This window comes from Sminthopsis crassicaudata, chromosome 4 (assembly GCF_048593235.1).
Source record: "Sminthopsis crassicaudata isolate SCR6 chromosome 4, ASM4859323v1, whole genome shotgun sequence".
Lineage (NCBI taxonomy): Eukaryota > Metazoa > Chordata > Mammalia > Dasyuromorphia > Dasyuridae > Sminthopsis > Sminthopsis crassicaudata.
This window is the reverse complement of record NC_133620.1, coordinates 432600833-432614720: the sequence shown is the minus strand read 5'-3', so window position 1 is coordinate 432614720 and position 13888 is coordinate 432600833. Positions and strand designations below refer to the sequence as shown.

The following is a 13888-nucleotide window of genomic DNA, read 5'->3' as shown; positions in this document are numbered from 1 at the left end:
AAAGTCTATAAAGATCTAAGCTTTAGAGAAAAGTCTCCATTTCAGTATACATAATAGTTTTACTAGTCACAGAACAACCAGGAAGGAAGCATGACAAAGGATGTTACAGAACATCAGAAAGCAATTGTGTACATTTCTCTGGGCTTGAATACAACTGAAAACCATCTGTATTAGGCCTAAGCTGCAGGAATGACAAACAACCTCAGCTTTCAGTTTCTAAAATTGTTATTTTTTTAATTTAAGGGGAAAAAAGTTTTACATAGTTCACATGACATGCTTATAAATGAAGGAATTGTACAACACTCTAAAGGCAATTCAGGTTGGCCTTTCGTTACATTTATAATACTCAAAAGCTAAACTCACTAATATTTTCCCACTTTTTGAAACTTACAAGTCATTTTATTTCATGTCTAATAGTGAAACCAACTAAATAAAAAAAAAAAAAAAAAAAACTTTGGAAAACATTTACAGGATCATTTCTTATCTAAGCCAAACGGTTTTAGAACAATGAAATGGGGGGAGGGAGATTCAAAATGGACTTTTCTTCCCATTTGATGATCTGCTCATCTCTAATCAAAATATAAACACAAGCTTTAAAAACAAATACATAAGTATTTACCTAAATAATATGAATATAAAGTATCCAATTTACAGCTATGCCTAGATATGTGGACAACATAATAACTAGCAATTCACATTTCTATTGCACTTTAAGGTTTACAAAGGTGCCTTCCTCACAACAATACTAGGGTAACAAGTAACACAAATATTTTCATTCTTGTTTCACAGACTAGGAAACTGAAGCTCTGAAAGATTAATAGTAACTAACCCACAGTCTTACCCCACAGTAGAAGATTTAAAAATACTTGTACTAAAATTGACTTTCCTGAAATGGAAGATTAATTCAAGTAACGTGTAAACTAATACATTTTTTTTTAATGGTACCACAGGTAAGCAAACTTTACATCAAAAGACCTGTACCCAAGGAAAAAAAAAAGATCCTTAAGGATTACAAATTTTCTATGTTAAGTATTGCCAGTGAAATATTGGAAATATTTCAGTTCTAAGTTTGTACATGAAAATAATTCTTACTTAGTGAAATAAATTGATGGTTCCAATACACAATGCAGGAACTAATAATCCCACTGAAGGAGGTTTGGGTAAAATGCAACTCCAAAAATTAGATGACAACCTTACTCGCCCAGTGTAACATTGTCAAGATTTTCAACTAGAAGTGTTTCACTTGCTTTACAATCGAAACAAAATGCTCTATTTATTCAGTATCAAAATACCAGAAAACCTCTCTCTTACCCCCCCCCCAAATCTTAGCTGGTACCTTCTACATTTTTGCTAGCTGAGTTTTTCCTTCTCCCCACTGTCATATAGTATTTAAAACATGGCAGGGTGGAACAGAGAAAAACACAATCATAACTGCCCAGGAAAAAAAGCATCATCACATTCCTTTAAGACCACTCAAATTCTGCTAGGACCAACAGATTCCAGACATAGACTAAAAAAATTTCCAGGCTCCCTCAGCTAGAGGCTCCCTCAACTCCACATGGAAGGTAACCCTCCAATTTAGGTTATGGGCACCAAAACTAACGAAGAAAAGGTCTTGAAATGCTCAATTTAGATGAAAATGCTTAAAATAATTCTTACTTATAGAAAACTAATTCTCAAAATAAGTATCTTCTTGAAATAAGTATCTTCTTTTCAAACCTCAAGATTCACCTTCCATCATTTTATCAAGATACATTAAGATTTACAAAGTTACTCTTTAAGAGTCAATTGTAATCTGAGGTTGAAAGGCCAAAAGGAATTTCACTGTCACCAATGAAGTACAAGTCTGAAAAGGCCTCCTTTGCAAAGACTCTAGCAGTAGATCCATGTGAGTGATCTCTCAAATACCAGAGATCACAAGCCTGTATCACTTTCATCCTGGTCTTCTAATAAAGTAGTGTTCAAAAATGTATCTGTGACCAGGGCCCCTTCCTCAAAAATCCAAATATACACTCTTCACAAACTGATTTATTTTTTGACAATGATTATTTATTTTTAGGAACAGGAACCAAGGAGTCAAAAAAAAAAAAAAATCCTGAATTGAAAGAATATTCCTCAAAAAAAAAAAATTCTTTATAATCTTATTATAATATAGTCCTTAATAATTTATATCTTTTTAGAAACTAACATATTCATGTTTCCACCACTTCTATTCAGTGCCTTCTTTCCCAAAAGTGGCAAGATGGTAACCTAAAATATCTATAACAAATCTTTTTAGCTTTGTTTCCCTATCACTACTCATGTATTTGTATACATGTAGATTCATAAATATAAGCATGTAATCTATACTCCACTAGCAGCTGGGGATAAACAAGAGTGAGCATTTACAATGATAAGCCAGGTAAGTAAAGGGCAAGTGTACTAGGGGAACAAAAAGAAGCTTCTTTAGAAAACCACTAAGATTCTTTTCACTAAAATTTGTTTACTACAAACAACAGAGCTATACCCATCTTTAAATTACATGGGAGTGCTCAGGCTGACACAAGTGAAGCTAGGATCCCTTTAAATGCCTATAAAACTAGTAGGATTTGTGAAGCTCAGAGCCCCCAGAATTCAACCTTCTGTGGGAGGGGAAGGAGGAAAGGGGGCAGACTGGCACAGATGGAAAGTAAAATTTCTCCCATCTTTAAAACCTAGGACATTAAGAAATTACGGTTAAATGAGTCACTTCTAAGTAATTGCTCTCAGGGTCACCAGAGGAATCAAAAGAAATAGAAATAAAATCAAAGACTCAAGACTTTTTACAAAACATTTTCTCTAATACTAAAGGATATCTCAGAAGTATTTTCAAATAAACTAAAGAAATGTTATTCTCGCCAAGCCCATCAAAAAATTACCATATGGGAGGGGAGAAGAAATTACCATATGGAGAGGACAGAGAAATGAGGAAACGTGTGCACACACAGGTTTTGAATGTAGAAATGCAAAAAGGAGGTTTGAAAACCAAGACTTTAATTTGAATAAAACAAACTTCCCCTATCCCCCTTCCTTTCAGAATTACCCCACAAATGGAACCATCTGAAAACAAAAAAAAATAAAAACCACTTCCCCCCAGTGGACATATGAACCAGAGTTTAGAGTGGTCAGAAATTCCTGTAAATAAATTAGATCCATAGTCCTATGGTGTTTCTATTGTTTTATGTGGTCTTATGCAAAGCTATTTTTCATTATCTAGATAAGAGCTGCTTTCCTTTCAGGCAGATTATTTCTTTCTGAAATAAATTCAGTACCTCTTCTCAGAAAATGTGAAATGAAAATTTATATCCACAGGACAGCACATTCTAAAATAATTTGCCAAGCTAATTAAGCGTGATTTATACACATACAAAAGACTAGTGATAGCAGGAAAATGGACAAGCAGGACAGTTTTAAAAAGAACATGTTGAAGCTGTGGCATAGCTAAAAAAGAAGCTGAGCTTTTGTGTGGCTCTGGTTGCATGTACAACTCTTCTTTTTCTGTTCTTTACATATAGAATTTTTTATCTCTTTAGTATGTTTAAGATCAATTTTTTTTTAATTAAAAAAAAAAAAAATAAGTCAGGGACAGTTATCTTAGCATCTTATTAACAAATGAGAAGGCCAAACTGTGTGAAGACCTTGCCCAGATTAGTCCAGAAAGGCCTGAGGAAGACTGAACTTGAATAATTTTACAACAGCTTGGCAGAGGAAAGAGACAGTTTTGAGAACATGAACTAAGCAGATATGTAAACTGAAATGGAAGGAGGGAAAACAAAGAACAGCAAGAGATTTACTTGGCTAGATCAGAGAATGCTGGCAGGAGATTGGTGGGATGCAAGATGCATGAGGCCAATCTTACAGATTCTTAGAATTAATTCTTAGAGCTGAAAGAAACTTTAAGAGATCTAGTCCTGGGATCTACAAAATTTTTAACAGCTAAATTTTAACATAACTGACTTTCTTTGTAATTCTATGTATTTTATGCATTTAAAAATATTCTGAGAAAAATGTATAAGCTTTCCCAGCCAGCCAGAGACCCATGACACAAAGAGTTAAGAACCCCTATTATCTTGCCCAGCCCCAGTAAAGATTACTAAACTGAAGTAAACAGCTAATGGCAAAGCTGAGACTGGAAGTTAGGCCCTAGTTCTTGTTGATCACATTAGGTTTTATGAAGGTATGTTGCATTCTAGATGCATTCCTATATTGCCCCTTCTCTGGGCAATCCTTGTGCCCTCTGAATCCCTCTTCTATGGCTAACACATTGTCCTCCTTAGACTTGTGCTCTCCCCTGGAAATTTGTTACATTTCCCAACGTGCTCTTCTGACCATGTCTCTGCCCTACTCCCTTTTCAATAAGCTCCAGTACCTCCTTTCTCCTCCAAGACCAACTATAAAATCCTCTTTGTCTGGCATTCAAAGCCCTTCACAATCTGCCTTTCCAGTCTTCTTACATTTTCTTCTCTCCATTCATTCTATAATCCAGCCACACTGCCCCTTTGTACTTCCTCACACAGGACATTGCAACACCTGACTTGATGCCTTTTTCACTGGCTGTCCCCCCACCATGCTTAGGATTCTCTGCTTCCTCACCTTTACCCCCACCTTTTTTTTTTCAAGATTCTGCTCTAATCCCACCCTCCCACACAGGTTTTCCTGGTGCCCTTCCTTCCATTTGTATTGCATGGATTTTGCATTCACATAGATATGTTACCTATAGTCTTTTGCTACTAAAAGATGAGCTCCTACCTTTAGGGAAGATAGGAATCACATCTGTCCTTTGTAGGCCCAGCACTAATGACAGGACAGAGCAGGTGTTTAACATATGCTTGCAGATCACATTTTGGATTTCCTTAAATGTGTGCATATTGTTTCTCCTCCAAATTCCAAGATCCTTGAGAATAGGAACTTTATTTTTGTCTTTATGTCCTCGGGTCTAGCGCAAAGTAGGTACTTAATAAGTATTTCTGGTGATTACAAAAGTAGTACAACTTTGTTAAGGAGATATCTAGACACATGAACACATAAGAGTATACAGAATTAAAAGACATAAAATGAGGTGTGCAGGAACACCAGCTGATGGAGGAGGCCTCAGGCTTGAGAGAGCTGGGTTTTCAAGGACCAAGAGATGACTGAACAGTATTTGAGTAAAATTACCCCAGAAGATACAACAAAAAAAGACTAACAGAGAAGGTAAGAAAGAGAAAGATAGAAGATAGCAGGCCAAACAAAAAGATGACCACAAACAATACAGGTATATGACCAACAACAGGAGCTTCTGAAGATCCCAATGCCATTGTTTGCAAATATTTACTTAGCACCTGCTACATATACTGGACAGCATCTCTGCTTTCAATCTGCTTAAATTGGCTAGAGATGATTAGGCATGTAAAACAATAATAGTTATGCTATAAATTTACATAAATATAAAAGAAAGGATAACATGGTAGAAAAAGAACTGAATTTAAGTCAGGAAAAAAAAGTTAGAATCTTGAACCTGACACTTATGAGTGACTTTGGATAAATCACTTAAAATTTTTAAGGTTCAGTTCTCTCCTCCTTCGTAAAATGGGATGGAGATAGGGCACATTTAATTTAACAAACATTAAGTACCTATTATGTGCAAGCTCATATGTGAATGAAGCAGATGATGGTATAGTGGATAGAACTTTGGGCCTAAAGACAGACTAAGTTCAAATCTGACCTCAGATATTTTTGAGTTGCATGACTATGAACAAAAAATACTAAATCTGTCTGCCTCAAGTTTCCTCAACTGTAAATGGGGATAATTGCACCTTCCTTGCAAGGTTGTTTAGAAAATGCTTAGCACTTAGGCAATATATAAATGCTCATTTCCTCCCAGAAGGGAATAATCCCAAAACAGACAAAGTTTTAAAGTAGTCTTCACAAGAAATTCGAGTGGGAAAAGGAAAGAGGAAAAGGAGGTAAGGGCAGAGCCACAGAAGCATAACTGAAAATAGTAATTTGACAAAGAGTACCACCAACTACTGGGCAATCATAGAAAGCTTCCTTCTGTGAGGTACCCATGCTAAGCCCAGAAGGAAAATCAGAATTCTGAGGCATAGAGGAGGGTATGTTCCAGACATGAAGCCAGCTGTGAAAAGGCAGTCAGAAGATGGGGTGCTTGGGAGTCCAGTTCAGCTAGAATGTAAAATGTATAAAGGGGAGTAATTAATTATAAGGGAAGGGTGGAGAGATTGTTTAGAGTCAACCTGTGGAGGGTCCTAAAAGCCAGGTTGAGATGTTTGCATTTTATGCTAATGCCAATAAGAAACCACTGAAGGCTTGGGGCCACAGAAAGGACATGGGCAGGCATGTGATTTGGGATAATTATTTCAGCAGCTATGCTTAAGATGGACTGGAAAACAAAAGGACTTTAAAAAAGGAAAGGAGACTATTACATTATTGTAAGCAAGAGGGGATAAGGGTCTGAAATAAGATGGGAGGTACCTCTATGTGAGTTGAAAGAAGGCAGCAAATAAATGTGGTCACTCTTTCAAGAGCTGCTCAATTCTACTAAGCGGACAAGAGTAAAATTATCCATGGAGAAGGGAGGGCTTGTGTTCAAGTTAAATATATAGAGTTATGAACTCCAATGAGTCAATTCATTATGCATTTAAGTGCCTATGTGCAAGGCACTGGGGGAGAGGGGCTAGACAAACAGGCAACATTACAACTAGCTGGGAGGAATGAGGAAACCACTTCATGGGGAGAGAGATGTGTGCCATTTTAAGTAGGCCTTTAAGGCTGGGTAGGGCTTCGTGGATGGGAGAGGGAGGAAGGGAGGAGAAAGCAGCTCTTGATGTTCATTGCAGAAAGTAGGTAGGTCACAGAGATCGGGGCATGTGCAAGGCAACAGATTATAAAGACAAGGGTGGAAAGGTATGTTGCAACCAGACTGGAGAGGTCATAATACCACAAGGTCCCTGCAACAATGTATATAACACTTAACAAAAGGTACACAAATACTATGAAATATTTAACCAGGCTGGTTTGGTTCACTGGTTTCTACTTATACACTATTAGACTAGATATGCTTTAAAAAAAAAAAAAAAAAAAAAACACTGAGATTCTGTTTTCTAGAATTATGTGAACTTGTAAATTTTCTTTAAAAGGAATTCTGGTTTGATTCTGAGTTTATGTTACAAATTAACTTGTCCTAAAATCAATAAAACCAATTAGCCCAGAGAATAATAGAAGCTGTATCATTATTAAGTTATGTACACACAAGAATACTTTGTCACTAAAAGCTTCTTTGTTCATGCAGCATAAGGTTCTCAATTTTATTAGCCCTGAAGATCTCTGCTTCCAAAAGTTATCCTAGCAAAAGCTCTTCAATACCAAATCTCATTATGATCTCTTACAATCAATGACGATGCGCATGATACTTTTTTGGGAGGATGTAATTTCAGCCCTTGTATAGGGAAGTCCCCAGGAAGGAAGCTCTATCAAATGCAATTGTTCAGTAACCTAAACAATTCTAGAGAGTTTTGGTTACTCTCTAACCAAATGATGAGATGTCACTGAATGAGTTACTGTGAAAAGCAATCTTAAATTGATTTTACATTGTTTTTCTGGTCTGGAATAGACCTGAGAGCCATCAACCAAGCAAGTAAAGTCATCCCTTCCTTATCCTCAGTCATCTTGGGGGGAAGGGGGGAACTGAAGGCAGTCAGGAATCAAAAATAACTTTTACGTAAACAAGGGCAAAATTGTAGGGTCTTGGGGCGGCCACATAATTTAAGCCCACTAGGTTGGGAGGAGGGTGGTGAGGATTCTCTCCAGCTACGCAGGGGGGAGGGAGGGAAGAGGGGGGCCTACAAGCAGCCTCCCTTTCTGACACGGTCCTCTCAGACAGATTTTTTTGGGGGGTCTCTAAAAGGGGAAGTGGAGGCTGCTTTGAGGGGTGAGAGGAAGGGCCTCGGGGGCTGGGGGCTGCTCTAATTGATGCTTCCCAAGTCCATGAGATCATCTGGGATGGAAAACGTGATGCCGCTCTTATTACCGCCCCCCCCGGGGAGCTGACACGGGCTCCAGGGCCCGGGTCTGGAAGGACCCAAGGGGCTGGGGGGAGGGGAAGAGGGGGGAGAGCTGTCCCTCGCCAGCCTCCACCCCCACCCTCGCCCACTCGGGGGAACCCCGCGGGCCAGCCCTGGCCGGCGGCGCATCTCGGTTACCACAACAAACTGGAGGGAGCCGAGGGTTTGTTGCCAGGCACAGGGGCCTCCCTTCCCCTCCCCGCCCAGGCCCGGGGCGCGAGCCGGAGCCAGGAGTTGGGGAAGGGGCCCCGGCGGCCCCGAGCACCCCGCCGCCCGCTAGTCCCCCGGGAACCACCGAGTAGGGACCTCGGCCAGGGGGTTCCCCGGCGTCCCTCAGCCCCGCGGGGTGAGCGAGCCCATACGGAGCCGGGCCCGGGCCGAGCCTCAGGACGGCCGCCTCCCGCCCCCCGCCCGCACTCACCGCCGGTGGGTCTGGGTCTCAGCCGCGGGCTGGGGCTGCCGGGAGGAGCAGGAGGCGGAGGCGGAGGCCGAGAGATCCGGGGCCCCGCCGCCGGGTCATGATCCCCCCCGCCCGAGCCGGCCCGGGCCCCGGGCCCCCGCCCCCCGGAGCCGCCCCAGCGCCCGCCCGTCCCGTCCCGTCCCGGGGGGAGGCGGGGAGCCGCCGCCGCCGCCTCAGCCGCTCCCGATCCCGCCTCCGGCCCCGGCCCCGGTCCCGGTCCCGGTCCCGGCTCCGGCTCCGGCTCCGGCTCCTTCCCAACGCCGCCGCCGCTGCCGCGGCCTCAGCCCCGTGCTCCCGCCTCGACCTCCCGCTCCGCCCGTCCGGGGCCACAGCCGGGCCCCTCGTTCTGCAGGCACCGCCGCCAGGCCCAGCCAGCCGAATGCCGAGCGGCCGCCCCCATTCCGCCAGCCAGCCCAAGCCCAGCCCCAGCCCAGCCCCGCCAGGCCGGAACTACTAGCTAAGCGCCCGCCCCCTCGCCGCCATGACACCTACAGAAGCGGAAGTGATCGGCGGCGCCGGCGCCGGCGCCGAAGCCGCCATGATACGGCCGGCTAGATCTGTGGCCATCCTGCGATGGCGAGTGGGTGGTCCTCCGTGGGGAGCCAGCGTGGAGCGAGTTAGATGTCTAGAGCGTGAGGCCGGCCTGCCAGCGCCTTCTCACTACAGAGCCCGCGGTAGTAACTCTGACGGGTTTACCCTTCCGAAGTGGGGAGGAGCCGATCGGGAAACTGCCCCAGTTGTGTGACGTCACCGATGCGCAGTGTGACGTCATCGGGCCTGACTAGGCCTGCTTCTCGGCCCCCCAAAAAAAAACACACATGCACACACACACACACACTCACACACTCACGCACACACAGGCCCCCCGGGGAAGCAGGCAACATGGTTTAGGAGGCATCGGGGTGTGCTGTCACCTCAGACAGATGAGACATCGTAGGTATCTTAGAAGGGTGCTAAGCACTAAAGAAGGCCCTTGACCTCTGCAAGATGGCCAGCCCTCCTCCTGGAGGCTTCCTCCTCCGAGTCTCTGGGACAGCAGCTCCTTTCCCCCTGCTCCCGGGTCTTCCGTATAGGATCTTAGTCCATGGGCCATCCTCCCAACTGTGCTCGCTAGCGCTTGTGAGGCCCGGGCTCAGGATCCCCCAAGAACGGCCCACCCCTTGCTGTCCGTGTCCACTCTTGCCACCTGACCTCTCGGCCCCACGTCCTTCTCCCACTCGGGCCGCCAGAGTGACCCGGGCCACATATGAAGGCCTGATTGGCCCTGGTGGAAGGGGCCGGTCAAGCCACGCAGCACTTTTAAAGCGCCTACTGTGTGCCGGGCCCAAGGACGGCCGAAGCACGGGCCCTGCCCCCCAACGAGGCTCCATGCTAACGGCAGAAGGGAGGGTAGAGACAAAGGCTTGGAGAGCATCAGGAAAAGGGGGTTCTGGGTGGAAGTCCCCGGGAATGAGAAGTAGGCAGAGTGAAGAGAGAGAGGGAGAGGAACTATCCTTCTAAAGAGCGCATCCTCCACTAGTGGAAATAACATAAACAAGTAAGTGCCACAGGGGGGAGGAGCCCCTGCAGAGATGGGGCCTCCCAGAGCGAGCAGTGCCCAGGATGAGACTAGAAGGGGATTCTGAGTGGGAGAAGTGAAGTAAGTGCAAGCCCGGCCTGGGAGGAGGAATATAGGACTGAGAGGAAGCCAGGACTCGGCTCCAGGCTCCAGGGCTAGTGCTCTAATCCATGGCACCCCCTCGCTGCTCCTTTTACATTTAATCAGGAGCTGCCCTCCCATGTGCCCAAGGGCTGTGTATTGGAAACCTCTATAGGAGGAAAATCTATGTCCTTCCTGCATGTCAATTCCTAGGACCCAACGCCAGCTGCCCAATGCTGCTCATTGCCAAGTAAGTGGAGAGGAGACTATTTGTGTGGCAGAATCAGCAAGTCAGAACAACTAATTGAATATGAGGGATGAGGAAAAGGGAGAGTTAAGGAGGACTTGATGCTTCCAATTTCTAAAGGAATAGTTTCTATGATAAAATAAAGAACATTGGAGGAAGTGGTTTAGAAGAAGGAAATTGAAAAGGAATTTTGAGGACTTTAGACTTGTACAAAAGGCCAGAGATTGAATTTAGGAAGGAAAAATGTGGAAGAACTTCAGGAAGGTTGAGGAGAATGACTGAAACTAAAGGAGAAGGGTCACAGATGACTGATTTAGAGCTGGAAAGGACCTCAGATGAAATCTAATCCAATGAATCTAATCAATTTACAGATGAGGAATTTAAACCAGAGAAGCTGCTGACTTGTTTAACACAGCTAGTTGGAACTCAGAGAGCCTTATTCTGGCGCTGGTGTTCTTGGTATTTTTCGATTCCTTGATTTTTTTTTTTGGCTAGGGTTCCTCCTTGTTCCAGGTCAAATGCTCTCTCCTCTATACCCTTGTTCCAGGTCAAGACAGCTTGGTATAGAGAAGAGAGCATTTGACCTGGAACAAGGAGGAACCCTAGCAATAAGGAGAGCCCCAGCTGTGACACTGAGAACCAAGGTGCAATTAATCTTTCTTACCACTGAGAAATATGTTTGAGAAGATAAATTCATCTCCCCAAGGGAGCACAGAAGAAACCAAAGACCTCATTGGAGGAGAGACTCTGAATGTTGCCTCAACTAAGGAAAAAGATAAGAGAACACACAAGGCTGCTTCGGAGAGGCTGTGGCTAAGGGCAGTCAGGAGCTCATCTGGGTTGTGGCCATTTTATTTTTTGAACTGGCCCTGCCATTTCTACAGTCTGGGAACTTTGAGTGAGGAAACTTCCTTTGTCAATGCAAATCAGCACCTGTGCTACAAATTATGGTCTTACAGAGCTGCCTGGGAAGGTAGGGAGAGTACAGTGGGGAGGAAGGCTGAGGTGAGTGACCTCCCAGAGTCATACCATCACACATGTTAGAGGTCTCGCTAAGTAGATACTGGACTGAATTGTTTCTACCAGATATGAGTGCTGTCACTGGCTCTACATTTTAGCTCTCTGAGAAGTCCCTGGTAGCCCAGTCTAGTCATATCTCTGCTGACACTTGTCCTATTATCCTAGGTAGGCCCCTGGAACCTTCACTTCTCTCAGCTATAAAATGGGCATTTATATATAACCACAAATTTTAAATCAAATGCTTTATAAATTGTAAAACGCCATGAGTTATTTTCTTATTCCCTTAGCAGACAAGCCATCTGTAAAGATAGTTTGAAATGGTCCCATTGCTCTTGGAGGAAAAATCATTTGACTTGCACTATGAAGGGAACAGGGAAGTACTTTCCTCTAGAGAACCAGGATTAGCAGAATACCCAGTCCCACGAGGCATTAGTGTTTATTGATTTTTGCAGGAACTTCCTCCTCTCTGTTTGAGAAACAACATAGGAAGGAACACAGTGCACCAATCTTGATCACTGAGGTAATAGGCCAGGGGAAGGGGGAGTTGGAGAGGAAGGAGAGAGGAAGTGAGAAATCAGATGTTCCCATATTTCTCTGTCCTGAGATGTCCTCACATTCCACTGTCCTGGGAAATTAGAAGACAACTGAAAATGATTATTTCAACTTGGTGATCCAGAGGAAAAGGGCAGAAAAGCTAGATCTGGCCTTTAGCAATTGAAATATACTCCAGATGATGTGCTCTGCCATAATTATAGGGACCCTATTTTTCAACACTAGACTGGGAGGCATGGTCTGAACAGTTATCAGACATTATCAGGTTTATTCCAAAAAATCCAAGGCACCTTTGCCACATCCCTCCTAGCCAATGTCATGTTTCATGTGCGGTTGATTTTGCCCCATCTCCCCCTCTCAAGTAATTTGTCCTTCCTCTCTAAACTTACAGGAAGCCTTCTCCAACTCCACCCTATTCATGCTTTTAATTCCTCGTCACACTATCTTTTCAGAATGATACGGAATGATACATCTGCAGCCCTACCTGAATGTGTTTTTGCTTTAGGTTGTTAAACTGGAATTCTTTTGTAAACCTTCGTCATTAAACTGGAGCTTCTGAAGTACAGTAGCAATGCATGTCTTTCTGTCTATTCTCAGCCTGGCCAAGATTATGCACACAGTAATTCATACTGTATATAGGGTTCATGCTTGAAGGAGGTGGGGGGCCTTGTGTAGTCTGATTACAGAAAAAAATCCAAACCAAATCAGATGAGTGCTGGTTAGCTGAACACTTAATTTACATTATTCCATTTGATCCACAGGTAGGTCCAACAAATGAGATTATTATAAAACCCTTAGTACAATACATGGCACATAAGTGCTAATGTTAGCCATTATTTTACTGTTTCAGTGTCTAGCACTTTAGTAGATCATGTTACCTCTCAAGAGACTCTTGGAATCAAAGACTTGGAGCTAAAAAGTAAAGTTCAGAGGTCCTCTAGCCTAACCTCCCATTTTTCAGAGTGAGGTTTAGTCACACAAGCTAATAAGCAGAACCAATATTTGAACTATCAAATATCAGTCATTGACAGTGGCATTGCCAATGTCACATAACAGTCACTGCACTAGAAAATAGTGTGGACCTTATTAAATCAATTGAAAATATGACAAGTATGAAGAGGAAGAGGAAACTTTTGAACTGTCTGCCATATGGATTTTTCCCAGGTTCTTGAGTGGGAGATCCAGACAAGCAGGAAAATTTACAAGGGAAACTCACCACAGTGGTTGTTCCAAATCTTTTTCTCTTTCCTCATCCTCTCAACTGAGAACCTTGCTTCATATTTCATTGAAAGTAGTACCAAACTTCATTACTCAGACTCCAAACCAAGATGTCATTCCTCCTCATTCTTACCTTGTGAGAGGTCACCAGCTTCATTTTCTCCTCTGGAACCATCTGATCAAGATCAGGATGACTGAAGGTGGCCCTGAATGCAGTGGGAGACCTTTTTAAGAGTTCTCAGTTTGATTGAAGTAATCATTTGTGATAAGGTTAAGTGAGAAAGAAATGAAGCAAAGGATGGCCTTTTTAATCAGTCTGAGAGGGAGGGGAAGGCCCTCAATGTTTCTGGCCAAAACAAAAGAACAATACTTATTTTCAAAGACCACATGGTTCAAAGAGAACATGTCAACAACTATGTACAAACTATATAGGATTAATTGGAATAATCAACATTGGGCACTAAAAAAGGTATCAGGAAACTTTCCCTGTAAAAGGCGGAATTTTAACTGGGATTTAAAAGAATATAGAAAAGCCAAGAATCGTATGAAGAGAATTTCAGATATGAGGGACAGCCAGTGAAAATACCCAAAGCCAAGATGGAGTGTTTTGTTTGAGAAACAGCAAGGAAGCCATATTATGTTGTCGGATCTTAGGTAGATGGAGCAAAGATCAG

The 13888-nt window shown here is 43.3% G+C and overlaps 1 protein-coding gene across 7 annotated transcripts in view; it reads right to left on the bottom strand.

The window, feature by feature from the left end:
* The window catches only part of HIPK1 (homeodomain interacting protein kinase 1), a 43524-nt gene extending 34284 nt beyond the window's left edge, over nucleotides 1–9240 (bottom strand). For 3 of the 7 annotated variants that reach the window (XM_074263112.1, XM_074263113.1, XM_074263115.1), the window contains exon 1: nucleotides 9031–9240. Coding sequence is in view for 3 of the 7 variants with exons in the window: in XM_074263110.1 (XP_074119211.1) it covers nucleotides 4768–4885 (118 nt within the window). In the remaining 4 variants the exon portion in view is untranslated. Of the gene's footprint in view, nucleotides 1–4767; nucleotides 4921–8499; nucleotides 8764–9030 lie in introns of those variants that run through there. The other 4 variants (XM_074263110.1, XM_074263111.1, XM_074263114.1 and 1 more) reach the window with 2 other exon arrangements.
* Between the last annotated feature and the right edge of the window lie 4648 nt (nucleotides 9241–13888).